The sequence below is a fragment of the Diabrotica virgifera genome, chromosome 9, assembly GCF_917563875.1.
Source record: "Diabrotica virgifera virgifera chromosome 9, PGI_DIABVI_V3a".
Taxonomy (NCBI): Eukaryota; Metazoa; Arthropoda; class Insecta; order Coleoptera; family Chrysomelidae; genus Diabrotica; species Diabrotica virgifera.
Window position 1 is genome coordinate 51,008,668 of NC_065451.1, and position 19,039 is coordinate 51,027,706.

At 33.4% G+C, this 19,039-nt stretch overlaps 1 protein-coding gene across 7 annotated transcripts in view; it reads left to right on the forward strand.

Moving 5' to 3' along the window:
* The window catches only part of LOC114332463 (AT-rich interactive domain-containing protein 2), a 330,994-nt gene that overhangs the window by 215,788 nt on the left and 96,167 nt on the right, over positions 1 to 19,039 (forward strand). For 5 of the 7 annotated variants that reach the window (XM_050662174.1, XM_050662175.1, XM_050662177.1 and 2 more), the window contains exons 8-9: positions 7,948 to 8,206; positions 12,446 to 12,830. In XM_050662174.1, coding sequence (XP_050518131.1) covers positions 7,948 to 8,206; positions 12,446 to 12,830 — 644 coding nt within the window. The remainder of the gene's footprint in view (positions 1 to 7,947; positions 8,207 to 12,445; positions 12,831 to 19,039) is intronic. The other 2 variants (XM_050662179.1, XM_050662180.1) reach the window with 1 other exon arrangement.

The following is a 19,039-nucleotide window of genomic DNA, read 5'->3' on the forward strand; positions in this document are numbered from 1 at the left end:
CTTTGAGTTGAATTTCATTCATTTCGGTCAAAATTTGCTAAAATGGGCCCTAAATAACCCCCCTATTTCGGCCCCCCTTTGAGAGGTTTTTTTGAAAAGCTTAGTTTCTCGACAAAATTCTCTTAAACTTACTCATACCGAATTTCATCAAAATCGGTCCAGTAGTTTTTGCTGGGCGGTGGCGACATACGTACGTACGTACGTACGTACATACTTCCGACATGTTTTTTTTATTTGCTTTTTAGACTCAGGGGGACTCAAAACGTCGAAAAAAAGTGAAATCTGAAAAATTTTTTTTTGCACGATCCTATAACTTTATCTATTATACTATACTACGTATATAGTACGATAAAGTATGTTTTTTTATTTGCTTTTTAGACTCAGGGGGACTCAAAACGTCGAAAAAAAGTGAAATCTGAAAATTTTTTTTTGCACGATCCTACAACTTTATCTATTATACTATACTACGTATATAGTACGATAAAGTAAAATCAATATTTTTGGCCCTGACAAATTTTGTTTAGATTTTTTGGACCATTCTGGACAAAAAAGATTTCCCATAATTTTTCTCTAAAGTTGATCGTTTTCGAGGTATAAACAATTTAGAATTGAAAAAAAAAACGAAAAATGACGATTTTCAAGGCTTAATAACTCTATTAAAAGTTATTACTATGAAAATCAGAAAGTGACTAAATCAAAGTTTACAGCACCCCCTACAAGATCCTGGAGAAATTTTTATCATTATTTTATTACTAAGCTGTATAAGGTTCAAGAAGTCGCCCACGAGAAAAGTGGTCCAAATTTTTTTTTAATAATTTTTTTTAATCAAATTGCAAAAATCAGGATTTTTGGCCCGGACAAATTTAGTTTAGATTTTTTGGACCATTCTGGACAAATAAGATCTGTTATAATTTTTCTCTAAAGTTGATCGTTTTCGAGGTATAAGGGTCATTCCATTTCAAATCACTCAATTTTGGAGCAAAAAAAATTTCGGACCTCCGATTTGTCTGAAAATTGGTATGTAGCTTCTGCGGGACGTAAAAATAAGATATTTAAGGTCAAAAAATCTTCTTCTTCTTTTTTTCTCAAAATGTTATTTTATGCGATTTTACAGTGATTTGGTGTTTATTTATACAAATTTGCATTTTCTATCGTAAAGTATCAATGGAAAACATAATATTTTAATAGAAGGGACTCAAAAATGTCATTATATGGCATTATAGCAAGTTACTTTAATTCAAAACAAGCTTTTGATTAAATTTTATAGTGTAGAAAACGTTAAAATACCGTTTTTTACATTTTTCTCCATTCCCAAAATACATCACAATCGATTTGGCTGAAAATTTGTCCACAGATAGACAAAACATAGGACTTTAAGTGGTGAGAAGGATTTGAATTATATTACAATACCAAAAATGTTACATACAATATTATAGTCAAAAATATAGGCGTCTACTGTAAGTACAATTAACTCGAAAATATCGACCTCACGACAAAAATTGTTAAAAGAAGTTGTAATAATTGTAAATACAATTTATTTGGAACAATTTCAGTTCCTACCATTTTTGTCGAAAAGTTAAAAAATGGCGGAGATATTGAGCAAAACAGGTTCTCCTTTAAAATCAAGATGGCGGCTAACGTAACGGAGGAATTCATTCATGATTTTAAATTTAGGCTACTATTGACTCCCCTAAAGATCAGAAAAATAAAATTTTGGGCAGCTCGACATTCAAGGTTATATGCTATCCCGACTGATGTATTTTGGGAATGGAGGAAAATGTAAAAAACGGTATTTTAACGTTTTTTACACTATAAAATTTGGTCAAAAACTTGTTTTGAATCAAAATAACTTGTTATAATGCCATATAATGACATTTTTGAGTACTTTCTATTAAAATATTATGTTTTTCATTGATACTTTACGACAGAAAATGCAAATTTGTTTAAATAAACACCAAATCACTGTAAAATCGCATAAAATAACAATTTTGAGAAAAAAAAGAAGAAGATTTTTTGCCCTTAAATATCGTATTTTTACGTCCCTCAGAAGCTATATACCAATTTTCAGACAAATCGGAGATCCAAAATTTTTTGCCTGAGTGATTTGACATGGAATGTACCATAAACGATTTAAACTTGAAAAAAACTAAAAATGGCGATTTTCAAGGCTTAATAACTCTGTTAAAAGTTATTATTCTTTTTCTCATGATCATCTTTCAGTGCGTCACAGTTTTTCGATTTCTCTCTAACGCATTAAATTGTATGTGACAGAAAAAAAGGCACGTCTGGGAATACTTCGGTAATTATTCTAGTTCGGTGATTATTCTAGTTGTCGATAGATGGCGCCATAATCAAAAAAGAATTATTTATTAAATAAAATAATAATATTATCAATATAATCTGTACAATTTATAAGACTATACAAATGAAAGAAAATACCATTTTATAAATGCAATAGACACAATTGATTTGGTTTTATTCCAAATTGAAAATAAAATTTGACAATGTTGTTCTGAAGCTATTTCCTTGTGGCATTTTTATGATTAATTATTTATATGGGAAATAAGCCACAATTAAAATGAAAAAAATAATTTTATTAACGTTTCGACGCCCAAATCGGGTGCCGTTGTCAAAATACAAAATATTACTAAAATAAACTAAAGTGTTGTTGCTAAGCAAAAAAATTCTTCTAATAATTTATTTAATCTCACTCATTTATATTGGCAATTCAGACATATATTATACATTTTAAAGTAGAAGACTTTAAAATGATGTTGCCAATATTTATGAGTTGCGTTCCTGGTACGACTTACTGAAAGATAGTTCATTCGATTACATGAAATTAACCCCAACTCAAGAATATCCGTCATAAAAAATTATAGCATGTGATATGTCTTTAAAAAGACAACCAAATGCAACGACAGTAAAATTCTCGCGTTAGAGACTTCATAGTAAATCACAAGGGAAAACCAGGAAAAACCTGTGATACTATCCCGACATCGTAAGTATTTGGTCTTACATTAATTTACTCTCAAAAAATAATACCAAATTCTGACTTGTAACATGTTTAAATTATAAATAATATTAATAATACTAGATATATAAGTAATATTAAAATATAAAATATGTACTAGCTCGATATTATTGACTTACTAATCTTGGTATTTTCTTTCTATTGACTTCCTCTTTCAGTATGGGTAACCACATCCTACTGCATTCTACCGTTATTATAATTATTAATTAATAAAATTAATTTAAATTTATTTTTAATAATTTTTTAATAAATATTAAAAAATTATTTTTAATAATTTATATATAAAATATATATATATATTTTAATAAAATTATTTTTTTCATTTTAATTGTGGCTTATTTCCCATATAAATAATTAATCATAAAATTTGACAACTGTCAGATTTAACTAAAATGTCACGTTAGAATAAATGTCATAAATATGTATTATCACGGACTTACCTTTTTTTCTATAATTTGTGACGCACTGAAAAATGTTCATGAAAAGGAGAATACTATGAAAATCAGAAAGTGACTAAATCAAAGTTTAAAGCACCCCCTACAAGATGCTGGAGAAATTTTTGTCATTATTTAATTAGTAAGCTGTTATTTTTAATCATTAACAATAAGCCGTAAGATCGCATTGACGCAACTGTAAATGTGAGTGCGAGTAAGATACACTACCGGAATGGCATCTCTCTTGCACTCACTATAGACGGGCACCTGATACGTGCAGGCGCTCATTATTATTACTTAAAAATAACAGCTTAGTAATAAAATAATGACAAAAATTTCTCCAGGATCTTGTAGGGGGTGCTTTAAACTTTGATTTAGTCACTTTCTGATTTTCATAGTAATAACTTTTAATAGAGTTATTAAGCCTTGAAAATCGCCATTTTTCGTTTTTTTCAATTTTAAATTGTTTATATCTCGAAAACGATCAACTTTAGAGAAAAATTATAAGAGATCTTTTTTATCCAGAATGGTCCAAAAAATCTAAACAAAATTTGTCCGGGCCAAAAATATTGATTTTTGCAATTTGATTAAAAATTTTTTTTTTTTTTAATTTGGACCACTTTTCCCTTGGGCGACTTCTTGAACCTTATTCTGGGATGTCTCACGAACGTGATTATGCAAAAAATGTCATGGGAATATTTTCTCCGACGAACCCGCCGTTTTCGGCTTGTCTAATAAGCCACAAATTTACTAAAAAAATGTTTTTATTAACGTTTCGACGGTTAAATCGGATCCTATTTGGACGTTAATAAAATCATTTTTTTAGTAAAATTGTGGCTTATTTCCCATTAAAAATAGTTAGTTACAAAAATGCCACAAGAAAATAGCTTCAAAACAACATTATTTAACATATTTTAAAAATTTAAGTATTTCTTACCTTATATACCTAGAATAATATCACCTAAAAGTAACACTAGAACAAAATCAAATCAAAACTAAAAATATGAAATCAATTAAAATTAACACACAAATTATATTATTAATCTATCAAAAATATAGAATTACAATTAATAATTAGGGTACGCTTAAAACTGATTTAGCAACAACTTGTCAAAGCGAAAAGAGGCGTAATTCTGACGTCACTCCATAGCTCACTTACACGGCGGCGAACGGCACACTCCTAATTTGAGGCTTAGAAATCGAAAAAGCGACCATGGGAGGTGAATGGCAAATTTTTATAATTCTTTATATTTTCGAGGTAGCTGAATCCGAATATGAAGTTTATTTTTATCTAGAATTGGTGGAACATGTTCAAAAATCAAATTTCATGTAAAAATTCAAAAAATCAATTTTGATGATTTTTCAACTTTACCTCACTGTATCTTTGGTCGCTGTAAATATTTCTTTTTGAAAATTTTACTGTGTCATTTTTTAAGTATTTAGATACCAACGAGCTTTGTCTAAAGTGTTTAAACGAATTCAAAAAGGAGTTATTAATTTTTAAACATTTTGTCGTCAGATTTCGTTAGTTTCATGTTTAATTAAAAAAGTTGAGCGACGAAGTTTTTAGCTTATAATTTTAACCAATACAGTATTAAAATATAAGTGATGAAGAAGTTTTCTGAAAAATTTCCAGTCAAAATATGTAATAGGAAAAAAGTTATATGACTTTAAAAATCGCACACCTAGTGTTAGGCAAGCGGCAGCAACCCCTAAAATGATGTTATACCGACCACGAAAATCAACTTTAAGGTGAATGACAAATTTTGATGATTCTTTATGTTTTCGAGGTCGCTGAATCTAAATATGATGTTTATTTCTATTTAAAATTGGTGGAACATGCTCAAAAATCAAATTTTATGCAAAAATGCAAAGAATCAATTAAGATGGTTTTTCAATTTTAACTAGATTTATCTTTGATTGCTTTCGAAAATGTTACTGTATTATCTTTGAAGTAATTAGACAACAATGAGATTTGTACAATATGTTTAAACTATCCCTTTTAAGCGCCATATTGGCTAACCTTACAACGATGCGATCGACACAAACGCCAGAGGTACGTTTGGCATTTTCACCAATGTTATATCTTGATTGGACATAAGCGCCATTTTCTAGTTTTTAATTTATTTCAGACAGTATTTTCAGCCACATTAATGTTCATAAAATATTAAAATTTGAAAAAAAAATCACCAATTTTTTTGAGTCACTGTGCAGATAAGCAGAATTGGTAAAAATAAAAATAATCAGTTTTTTGGCTTTCTTGAAAAATCAATTTATTGTCGTTTATGCCGTTTTGGCTTGACAGCGTCGATCTAACGGTGCTCGTTTTAAAGGCCTTTTCAAACACTACAAAAGGCGTTGATAGCATTACACACCTAAAACCTACCGTTCCTCTGTTATTTCAACTTGAATACACCAATTTGAGCATGCACCAAAAAAGCAAACTCTTTTTCACCTACCATATATCTTTTTGTATTATTAACAGAACATTTACGAAGGAACGAATCTCTTTATTATTTATAATCTAAAAAAATGTTTTATACAGTGTTTTTAGTTCGATGTATAGTTTTTAAGGTATTCACAAAAAACCGTCCGAAAAGGTGTAATTTTTCAATGAAAATGGCCAATTTTCAACTACGCATAACTCAAAAAGTATCGAGTTCTCAAAAAAAAAGTATAGACCAGTTTTTGCTTAGAAATAGGTTTTCTAGCCACTTTCGTTATTTTGACCAACAAATTTTTCACCCCCTTGAAGGGGTGGGAACCGCCCCAAGATAAAAAGCGCCATAGTATATAGGGTAGATTTTGTTTCTTGAGCAATTCCCTACCTTCTGTGAAAATATCAAGTACATCGATGTAGTAGGATGGAATTCGGAGCCAAGTACCCTCATTCACTGCCCTATAATAATGCTCTGCTATCATCGCGTGAGAGAGAACACACACAAGATTATAGCAAAATTTCTATTTACTGTAACTTTTCGAGTTTTTGAGCTACAGCAACGAGTTTTATGTCATTGGAAAGGTAATTTTGGATTCTTTCAAAATATGTAAAAATATACAGGGCGTATCTAAAAAAATTAAGATTTTTTTTTCATTTCCGTTTCAACCGGAAGCCATATTTTGGGTAAAATTTATTGTTATAATAGATAATAAAGTATCATGTATATCTGCAAAATTTCAGATATTAGTTTCTATTACAAAGGAAGTTACGGGCAGCCGAATATTTTTTTATAAAAAATTCATAACTCCCCTCTTATGGGGAATTAAGAAATCTGGCTGATGTCATTCCATTTACCTAGAGGATATCAAAACTACATCAAAAAATACACAAATTCCTTGGAGCCATTTTTGAGAAAATCTAGTTCAAAATTATGTCAAATTTTGACCCCTTAAATATAGGCAACCCATAACTTTTTCTGAAAAATAATAATCTTCCTCTTAGAGCCCCATCTTTAGGCTATCTAACGACTTTTTCAAATTAAACTTATCTTAAACAAGTTTTTAGATAGGTAGAGAAATGTGTCGGGTGGGCAGTCGGCCATTTTGGCCGCCATTTTGAATTTGGAAATGTCAAATTTCGTATTTAGATTAACCTATCAATGAGCTAACTTTGAGTTAAATTTCATTCGTTTCGGTCAAAATTTGCAAAAATGGACCCTAAATAACCCCCCTATTTCGGCCCCCCTTTGAGAGATTTTTTTTAAAAGCTTAGTTTCTCGACAAAATTCTCTTAAACTTACTCATACCGAATTTCATTGAAATCGGTCCGGTAGTTTTTGCTGGGCGGTGGCGACATACGTACGTACATACGTACGTACATACTTCCGACATGTTTTTTTTATTTGCTTTTTAGACTCAGGGGGACTCAAAACGTAAAAAAAAAGTGAAATCTGAAAAAAAATTTTTTGCACGATCCTATAACTTTATCTATTATACTATACTACGTATATAGTACGATAAAGTAAAAATAATAGAAAAATTAAGCCCAACAAAAAATCCCACGCGAGTACTGCAGGGTTAACGGATGGGAAAAGGGCATCTCAATAAATTGCTGAAAAATAAACATTCTACATTTTCTTGCAAAGAAAATTCTCTACAATATTCTTGCAAATAGTCAAAAAGAGCTAATTGGTCTCATACAACTGGTTGGTTAAAAATGAAAGTCAAATATTTGGTATAAAGTTCTAGTAGAACATTTCAGTGGCATCATTTTAGAAGATCGAATATCGCGAGGAAGATCCTCAACAATGTGGATCAACCAAGTTATGAATGACCAGAGACAGCGATCATTGGAGACAAACAATACACGACATCACGATTACCACTACACTCTCTCTCTCTGGGGAGTGAAATGAGAGATTACATGTTCGTTTCCTTTATTGTTATGGTACCAAATTGTAGGTTACGTTTTTTCCCAAATTTTTTCAAACAGGACCTTTTCTTTAATTTACAATTTTTAATCTATTTAATTTTTTACAGCGGCAGCGCCGATTTCATCTGTAATTCATTCTACATCTACTTCAATGTCACCACTTCAAATGATCCAACAGCAACATGCTCATCAACAAGCTATCCAAGAAAATGAACAGTTTGCATTGGCTTGGCTGAGGGCTACTTACGAACCTTGTGTCGCAGGCAAAGTAGACCATCAAGAATTGTACAGACATTATTTGAATTCCTGTTCAGCAATAGGAAGGAAGGGAGTTATTTCCCCACTGCATTTTCCAAGATGTGTACGGTAAGTGTTGCTGATTAAGTGATGATTTATTGTCATTTGATTTTAAGGGTTGATTGAACATTTATAGGATATTTGTTGCTAAACAAAGGCTGCTCATCAACGAATGTAGAATTACTTAATATCAGTTTTATCATTATAAGTGAACAGATACATTTTAATATCTTCTGTCAAACATAATTCAATACTTATATTGCCCTGCTAACAGATGGCTGACACTTTTCATAATTCTCCTTTAATGCTGTCTCCCAGTCGGAGGTTGGATGTCATCATTACTATCTTTACTTTATCTACAGCTAGTCTGAAGAGTTCTATCAAACTACATTTAAACCAGTTCCTTAAAATTTTCAACCATGACACTCACTTCTTCCTGTACTTCTTCATCCTCTTCTTCTTCTTCTTCTTAACTCGGGCGAGACTCGTGAGTGTCTGGCATTTGGTCATAAGACCTTTGTTCCAAACCCTGTTCTTCTCCTTAAACTTTTATAAGTCCTGTGGCCTCAACAAAGGCCATTGGTAGTTTTAGGATCTCTTCTGGTTCAAACCGCATTTCACCAGTGAAGTCCTGCCTTACATCACCTAGCACACTGCAATGGTATAGTATGTGTATGGCAGTTTCTTCTTCCATTTCGTACTTTCTGCACCATGGTTCATTCACCTTACCTAGTTTGTATAGGTGATTTCTTAAACGGCAATGTCCAGTCACCATTTCAGTGACCTTTTCGATATCTCGTTTATTGAGGTTCAACAAACTGTTCGAGAGTTTTTTATCAATATTCTTGATTATTTTTTTAGTCTGGATTTGCCCTTGAGTGGTTCTCCATTTATTTTGATGATTCTTTATCAGCCATTTCTGAACCTCGTTTTTCATAGCATCTTTAGTGATGTCAAAGAAAGGTTCAGGGCCTTCAAAAGTTTCTCTCGAGCCTTGTTTCGCTAACATATCTGCTCGTTCGTTCCCATGCACCCCTTCATGACCCGGCACCCATATTAAAGACACTTTATTGTCTTTTGCCAGGTTATTGAGGAGATCTTTGCAGTTTCTCACCAGTTTTGATTTGGTGAGAGGGTTCTTTACAGCCAGAATAGCCGATTGGCTGTCTGTGTCAATGTTGATTCTCTTAGCTTTAGGGTCTTCATCAATGATTTCATCAATGCAGGCCACCAAAGCAATAATTTCAGCCTGGAACACCGCTGTATGTTGACCTACGCTGTAAGATTTATTATAGTTACATGTTTGCCCAAAGACTCCTGATCCAGTACCATGGGCAGTTTTAGATCCATCAGTGAACCATATTAAGTCCCCATTAATGTTTGGGACTTTTTGTTCTCTAGATGGTATAATTGTGTTAATCTTCTCAGTGAAGATTAGTTCTGGTGTCATCATATCTGAGTTCATCATAAAGATGGATTCCTCAAGTATAGTCCCAGTAATGTTTGTGTGGCTATTCAATACATAATTTGGCCTCCAAGTATTGTTTGCTTTGAGTCTCAGGATGGTCATAAAGGCTACCGCCGAAATATATAATTCCAGTGGAGGAAGACCTGTGATAGCCTCTAATGAAACCATTCCTGTACTATTCAAGGCTCCTGTTATATTTAGAAGCGCTTGTCTTTGTAGGGTGGTGAGAGTGGTCACACAAGATTGCAAAGCCGTCTTTCTCCACCAGAGTACTGACCCATAAATGACTGTCGGTCGTATCACTGATGTGTACAACCAACATATCACCTTTGGTTTCAATCCCCAGGTTTTACCTACAACTCGTCTGCAGTTCCAGAAGAGTCGCTTAGCCCTATTGGTTATATTGGTAATATGAGTATTCCAATTGAGTTTCGAATCCAGGGTTACCCCTAGATACTTAACCTCATTGTTTCTTTCCAGTACCTCTCCAAATAATTTCAGCTCACTCAGTCCAGTAAGCTTCCTCTTATTTGTAAAGGCTACCAGTTTAGTTTTAGAAGGGTTCACGGAGAGGTTCTCTTTCAGACACCAGTTCTCTATGTAGTGACTTCCTCCTCTTATCTTTCCCAGTATTATCAGTGTTAACATTTCATATCGCTGTCCGCTCATTACTTCACCTAGACATTGTAACTTTATTATTTTTATTGTGTTTATTATTTCGTATTCTTTACTCATTCCTCGCAATATTCCTTGTTCGTTTTCTTCTGTACCCATGCTATTTTAAACAGCCTTCTGTAACAACACATTTCAAATGAGTGTAGCTTATTTATGTGTTCTTACTTTAGACACTTTAGAGCCAAGTTTTTAAGTCCATATTGTAGTATTTGCTTTTTCATAATCGGAACTACCAAACTACCAGAAAAAACTCACTGCTGAAACACAACCATAACTGTTGAGTTATTGTTGAGTATCTTAGCTCCAAGAAAATCCCTGTCTTTAAGAATATTCTATCCGTTAAAAGATTGAGCCAGAAAAAAATATCAAAGTTGCCAGTGTCTAGGGTCTTCAAGTCCAGTGGCGTCAATTTTGTTGTTGACTAGATTCATTAAATTAATAATAAATAATGTGTCCTTTGAACAAATTACTTCCCTGTTGGACCCTGTTGGAAAATTTTATTTTCAACATCATCATAATTGGCTTGACAATCACTTGTATACTGAATAAACCATCTCTTGTTACAAGAACTTTCATAAAACCAAATTGTACTTTTCCCTAATCACTACACTTTGTGAATTTCAGGAGGGTTAAGAAGACAACTTTTACATACTTGTTTGAAAGTTGTTGATACACCCCTCCTATAGTAAACCGGTTGTGGAACAACCTTGATCTTTTGAGTATGTAGACAGGGCTACACCATAACCAACAATATTACCCAGAGAAGCTATTTTAGTAATATTCTTGAACTTGTAGGCTTTATAGTTGGTATTAGTTATCTACTGTAACAGTTAACTTGCAGAAAAATATCCTATGACAATATTCTATTGTTTCATAATTTTAATTTTAGCAAAAATTATTTGTGAACTTCGGATGAACAAGAAATTGTAATAAATACTTGTTCTTCGGCTTTTTTCCACTACGAGTTCGCCTTTTTTGTCCTCCACAGCACTCTATTCTCCTATTCACCTTCTCTGAGACCTCTGTCTTCCTCTCCGTCTTCTTCCTGGCGGTCCCAGTACAATATTCTTTTCGGCCAGTATCATAGGCTGCTGTCAGATCAACGAAAGTAACCCCTGTTATAAGTTTTTCTTTAAAGCCCTCTTCAAGGTATTCTGTTAGTGCTAGGACTTACTGATGCAAGATTTGTCGGGTCTGAAATCTACTTTTGAGGTACCTTGGTCGACATTATAGTTTCTCTCATATAGTTTGAAAAAGTGACACAACAGGGAAATCGGTCTGTAGGACCGACTATCTACTGGAATTCTCTGGATCCGTGTGTTAACAGGGCTGTTATTTTAAATTTTCTCCTTTGATTTTGAAATTCCGCAGACTTTACAGAAAAATGTTAACACAACAGTCCCTAATGCTGGCCACTCACTTACGGATATCGAAGAGGCCATGGCATGCAGGCCAGGACTGAAGGCCGTTATTTGAGTAGTTAAGTTAATGAACTGCAGTTGCGACGCCACACACATGAAGTTTTGTGGTCGAGCGAGCCAACTCCTTACGAAAACTGCGTGTATGTGGTGATTTTGGCCTTCAACTAACCGCCTGTCAGTCGCCCGGCCTCTTCGATATCCTCAAGTGAGTGGACAGCATGAGAGTTCTGGAGCTGGTTGTCTAACGGGGGTGGTGCAGTTGCAAGATCCATTTTTTTCTCCTTAGCCTAGTCCTAGATGCTTTTCACTGCATATATCACCCACATCTGCAGTTTTCCCGTTTTTTAACCTGTTCATACCGCCTTGGAGTTCTTTTATGAAATTCCTAGGTGGTTTGTCTCCCATGACCAAGTAGGGATTCGTAGTCTAGTGAACTATTTATCTTTACAAGTGATTTTACTGTTTTAACCATTATTGTGACGTCAGAGACGTGGTAAATTAAGCTTCCGAATGTGTCTGAAGGCTCATATTTCATTGTAAGAGTTATAATTAAATCACATAGAGGTTAGAGATATCCCATTTTTTGTTAATACAAAAGATCATTTTAGAAGACAAAATGTGAAGACAGTAACAAAATTTTAATGTTTTTGTTTATTAATCTGTTAAAAACTCTCACTATATTGTGTGTAAATTATAATAATTGTATTTTGTACTATTAGAGAACGATATTTTATTTATTTTCAGATCTATTTTTGGCGGCACCGTGGGTCCGAATCCGATGAAGCCGACAAACGCGTCCGATCCACAGTACTACGACGGTATCAAGGTGCGAGACAAACCCCTCATAATTAATCTTCCTCCCTCCTCAGTACCCCAAACCAAAATCGTGACAATCCCAACTCCTACTAAAACTCCACTGGTGCGCCGCAAATCCTCGGTACAACCCGTACAAGTAGCGCCTGCGCAGGGACAGGCCAATACTCTGACGGTCATAGCAGACAATAACCTGGCGGCGGAAGCCGGTATGGCTTCGTCTCCCGCCTCGCCCATTCTTAAGGCGCAACTTAGCGCACCGCCTAAACAAAAGGACTCTTCACCTGTATCGAACAAAGGCGATATGAAAAGTCAGGTAAATAATTGAAGGGACACTGGTTAAACTCAAACTACAAATTCTCAAAGTATGATTTTGAAAAGGGGAATGAACCTTTTAATAGATTTAATACCAAAAGAAACTAATTTCGATTTGTTTAGTAAAATGCTCACCCATATACACCATTGACAGTTTTATAAATTTAAGAAAAATCATGAAATGCAATTCAAAAAGTAGTCCAACTCTACTATTCTAACTTCTTCTGCTATAAAGTCTTTGTCTACTTACTACACTAACTACCCTAATATCAAATTCTTCAAAATTCGAGCTGCAAACTTAATAAAATATACTGCTGCCATCAGAATATTGATTATTGTCTGTTGGTACTTCCAATATTTCATATACATCTCCAATAAATCTTCGTCTCGAACAAGTCGCCAGATTCGTTACATCCACAAAGGGTAACCCTCATTAAGATAGGCAAAATGCCCACACTCTCAGAATTCAATTTTTCCCCTGTAAGGTTCTAATCACGTAGGTTACATCTTTTTGAAATCCACGATTGACTGTGGATCGTAAAGAGGCCAATGGTTCCCCACGTTGAGCGCCATTGTGTAAAGTTCTAACCACGTGGGTTATACCTTTTTGAAATCCACGATTGACTTAGGATCGTGAAGAGGTCAACCTTAGCTAAAGTGTCTCCTCTTCACCACCACAAATACAATCATGGACATCTTTTCTCAGAGGTAGTGTAGTTCGTCTAATCCCTAAGACAAATAATGGCAGCAAGAACGAATACAAAGGAGATCAAAGCATAGGACAAAAATTTAAATAAACATTTTATTCAAGAAATAAATCGACTTGCCTCTACGTTACAGCAAGTCCTGTACAAAATGGCTGAAGGGGGAAAAAGGTGAATGAAGGTCCAAATATAATGAATTTGCTGAACGCTCAAAGATAAAAAGGTGGCTGAAAAATATTTAATAAAATGAAATTGAAAGAAAAATATCCTCATAAAACACTTGCATTCCCATATAGAGCTTCTGGAAGGAAAGTTGACGGTGTTCCAGATCTGGAATGCAGCCGGTGGAATGGTGGGTTTATTTCCAGTCCATATAAGAGGAGGAGCCGGTGGAATGCAGGCTTTATCGTTGGTTCATTTTCCTATAAAAATGATTTAAAATCTATTGGAATTAGAGCAAGGAGAAGAGTTGCCGGAGACAGGGGCGAATAGAGGATTGTTCTGAAGAAGGCTTTGGCTCATAAAGAGCTGTAACGCCACTGATGATGATGATTTTCCTATAAGACGAGGAGACGAAATAAAGACTTTATCGCTGATTCTCTTTTCTATTTAAGACGAGGAGCCGGAATGCAGGCTTAATCGCTGGTTCATTTTTATATTTAAGACGAGGAAGACCAAAGTCACTAGAAATGAAGCAACGTTAAGTTTTCTGTATAGTCAAGTCAAGTGTCCAAGCTATATGAGAATGTCTTAATTTCAGAATATAAGGAACTTTTCATAGAGACAAGTTTATTAAATGTTGTTCTGAAGCTATTTTCTTGTGGCGTTTTTACAATTTTAACTATTTAATGGGAAATAAGCCACAGTATTATTAAAAAGTGATTTTTATTAACGTTTCGACGCCCAAATCGGGTGCCGTTGTCAAAATACAAAATACTACTAACATAAACAAAAATGTTGTTGCTTAGTAAAAAAATTCTTCTAATAATTTATTTAATTTGACTCATTTATATCGGCAATTCTGATACATAATATGATACATTTTAAAGTAGAAGACTTTAAAATGATGTTGCCAATATTTATGAGTTGCGTTCCTGGGACGACTTTACTGAAAGATAGTTCATTCGATTACTTGAAATCAACCCCAACTCAAGAATATCCGTCACAAAAAAATCATAGCATGTGATCTGTCTTTAAAAAGACAACCACATGCAACGGTGACATTAAAATTCTCGAGTTGGAGATCTCATAGTAAATCATGAGGGAAAACCAGGAAAAATCGAAACGTTAATAAAAATCATTTTTTAATAATATTGTGGCTTATTTCCCATTAAATAGTTAAAATTAAAAAAGTTTATTAAATTTAAAGTAAATGTAAAAAAAATATAAGAAAAGATTTCGAAATGAAATAAAAAATGACAATTGACGACGAAAAATGACTATTCTGTTTGCAACGAAATATTTAAATATTCGAAGTCACAAGAAGTAAGTAGGGATATCGATAGGGAAATTAAGTATTGTATGTATATTTCTTAAAATTTTGTAATGTAGGTACATCGAAAAGTTAATAGATAAGACAGAAATTAAAAAGGACAAATTGAGCGTCAATTATTTTGATATAAAACAAAACAATAAACAAAAATAAAGGATCGTTATATTAAGGTGATACAGTAGCGATCAACAGGTAGCCAAAACGCGTTCCTAGATTGCGGCTGTAATTTTGAATATTTTTTCGAGATATTTGGCACACGTATTCGTAATATAATAAAGAATGGCGGTACAGAGCCCAATTTGAAAAATATATTAATATGTGGAAATTACTCTGTAATTAAATACAATATTAAAAAAACGAGCCTGTACCGCCATTAAAAAGAACAAAAAAATACACTTTCTTCAAATAAACGTTTTTATCCGATGCCTAAATTTTGTGTCATTTTGGAACTACTAATGAAATAAAAAAATTTAGTAGTTCCAAAATGACACAAAATCTAGGCATCGGATAAAAAAGTTTATTTGAAGAAAGTGTATTTTTTTGTTCTTCTTAATGGCGGTACAGGCTCGTTTTTTTAATATTGGATTTAATTACAGAGTAATTTCCACATATTAATATATTTTTCAAATTGGGCTCTGTACCGCCATTCTTTATTATATTGCGAATACGTGTGCCAAATATCTCGAAAAAATATTCAATATTACAGCCGCAATCTTGGAACGCGTTTCGGCTACCTGTTGATCGCTACTGTTTCCTCTTAATATAAATTATTTAAGAACAGGATAAGAGAATAATCGATAGAAAATTAGCTAAATAAAGAAGCTGTTACTTTATATAGAACGTAAAACCCCTAAAAAGCCAGTGTTTAGGGTTTTTGAAGGTGGCGCACTTTACGGAAAATCTATATCGGAAATATATATTTTATAAAATAAACAAAATAAAAAATAGACCTGCAGCCATTTCAAGAAAAAATACACTTTTTCAAAAAAAAAAATTTAGGTTATGTGCACTGAACCTACAGGTCTATAAAAAACTAGACAAATCTTGTAAAAGCATCAGTGCTTGTGAATTTTTTGTTGAAATTTTTTAAATTGATTGGAAACCGACAATAAAAATAAATAACGAAAAAATGGCATTTTTGGTGGTAGGCTAAAATTGCGCCGAGTCTTATTTTTTAAACACATAAGGACGTAAAAAAAATTGAATTCTGGGATTAAGGACATTTTACACATATTAAAGGCTGGTACCCTAATCAATAGTTAAGGACCAGTACATTCCAAAAACATCATAATTAAAATAGTGGCTTAAAAAATTATTATAAAATGCTTTATTGTTTTTCTTTGGTATTAAATCTGAGAGATATCTACAGTAGTAATATAATAATTGTTTAGGTATGTTTTGGCGTATTATATAGACAATGCAATGCTGAAGATCACTTTAAATATTTTTTATAGCTGCAAAACCTAATTTATAGTGGATTTTATTCTGAAACGTTGGATTGTCTTTAATTTTCTTAAAATTTTTATTTCTTTTCATATCATCATGTGCTTTGTAGGTCTCTTTAATTATTGGCAGACTGTGGTGTTGGTTCTTTTATACAATATTTTCACTACCTCAACAAAGTGATTTAAGGTTATTTAAAAAATAATGTATGCGTCACAAGTCAATCGCAGTTATCACTAAATGTAACAAGCTGTTCCCTATTATCATACCATCAAATAAATTAAAAATATTTTTGAGTAACTGAAAATTAATCGGTTGAAAATATGTTGAAGGTTAAATCAGCAGTCAACTAAAAGAAAATGATGGAGAGGCGCGGTCAAACTAATAAAATAAAAAATAAAATTGAATAACAAAAATAAAAATGACGAAGACAAAATAGTTTTCAATCCTAATAGTAAATTATTAATATTGAAAATATTAAAAATATTACTAAAAGATTTGTAAATTGAACTTATTGGTACACTTTCCTGGTGACACCTCCAAGACTTCTACAATTTGCAAGTCAAATGGATGCTGCAGTGAAGACGAGAGGGAAGGAATTCTACACTATGCAATTCACATCCCCCGTCTGCAGCTGGTAAAGTTCCAACGGAAAAATGCACCTAGTTACTCTACGGAGTAATACGACTATAAAATAAAAATGTATACCATTTTTATTCAGTTGCAATGCGAAGGCAAAACAATCTTACTTTTCAATTAGAATACGGAGTGCAGTCCAGTCCCTTGAATCGCGATTTACGTAGGCACTGTTCTCCATATTTTAACTGATTCGCATCGAGAGCTTTTCCCACCCATTGCAACCGAAGTGATGATAGTAGGTGGCTAGCGCCATCTGGCATTGAAAGACGAAATAGTTTTCAATCCTAATAGTAAATTATTAATATTGAAAATATTAAAAATATTACTAAAAGATTTTTAAATTGAAAACTTATTGGTACACTTTCCTGGTGACACCTCCAATACTTCTACAATTTGCAAGTCAAATGGATGCTGCAGTGAAGACGAGAGGGAAGGAATTCTACACTATGCAATTCACATCCCTCATCTGCAGCTGGTAAAGTTCCAACGGAAAAATGCACCTAGTTACTCTACGGAGTAATACGACTATAAAATAAAAATGTATACCATTTTTATTCAGTTGCAATGCGAAGACAAAACAATCTTACTTTTCAATTAGAATACGGAGTGCAGTCCAGTCCCTTGAATCGCGATTTTCGGCTCTTATTGGAGCCTCATCGGAAAGAATGTAGGCACTGTTCTCCATATTTTAACTGATTCGCATCGCATCGAGAGCGAAAAATAAAAATTTTTATTGCCTCAAAGGGATAGGCGCAACTTTCGGCTCCAATGCTATTTAAATGCATTCATTTTTTTCGAATCCTGAGAAAACTAACAAGTATTTTTGAAAAATTTAAACGCAGAATGAAGGATTACATCACTACCGAGGGTAGAAAGTCCCTGAAAACGTCTATAATGTTTATTCTAATAAGTTACAGGGTTGAGAAAGAATAGAAAATTAAGTGTGATTTTTAATTTCAAATATCTCATTCAAAAGAAACCTTTTGTTTATTCTAAGGGACTTTCTACCCTCGTTAATGATTTAATCTTTCTTTAATATTTAAAATATTTATTAGTTTTTCCAGGATTTGAAAAAAATGAACATCATGTTCGTGGTGATATTTTCCAAATCGAACATCGCTATCTTTGTCATACAACATACTCAGTCGAACAGAATGTGGTAACAAGGTCACTAAATATTCGACACTGGCAGTAGTGTGTGCGTAGTAGATACTGACAGTGATAGTTTTAAAGCTTCCATACCAGTGAGAATTTTACTACACGTAATTTACCCTGTAATAAAGTAATATAAAGACAGAAAACGTAGGGATAGGAGAGTAAGTGTCGATTCGCTCGGTAAAATATTTGCGCCTAGGCTCTTAATAATATATACAAATATACATGTTAAAAATAATATTATATTTTATTCTTCTTTCTTTCTCTGCAGAAGTTCCAGCTCTGCATCGCTTACTTTGTGAGACTGCATCCTCTTCATGTACCTGATTATTTCTGTTCCTGAATTCCTGGACATCTTTTTATGTAGGTACTATATTCGGCACTATACCTACTTCCATGACTAGCTGCCTTTGCAAACACCTGGCTAGAACCTGATTAGGATGGTCAATCAGTCTTTGTTTTTCTCTATACATCTTCTGGATTCAATTTCTATTGAGTAGGTCTCTGGTCTAGGAGCCTTGTGGCATGGTGGAAGAAGTACCTTGTCATGTTCTCATCCACCCTAATTGTCCACTGAATGACAGTGACACCTCGTACATTCCTCAAGGATCGTTGAAGCTCAACTCCTTTCGTGTGCCGATTCCACAAGGCACTCAGGACAATAAATTTATTGTCCCTCTCTATCGTTACACGTCGCCGAACCAAACCTGGTCGTCAACTGTAGCTACACGCCTCAAGTCAAGTCAAGTCATTTATTCATGTTAATATACAAAAGTA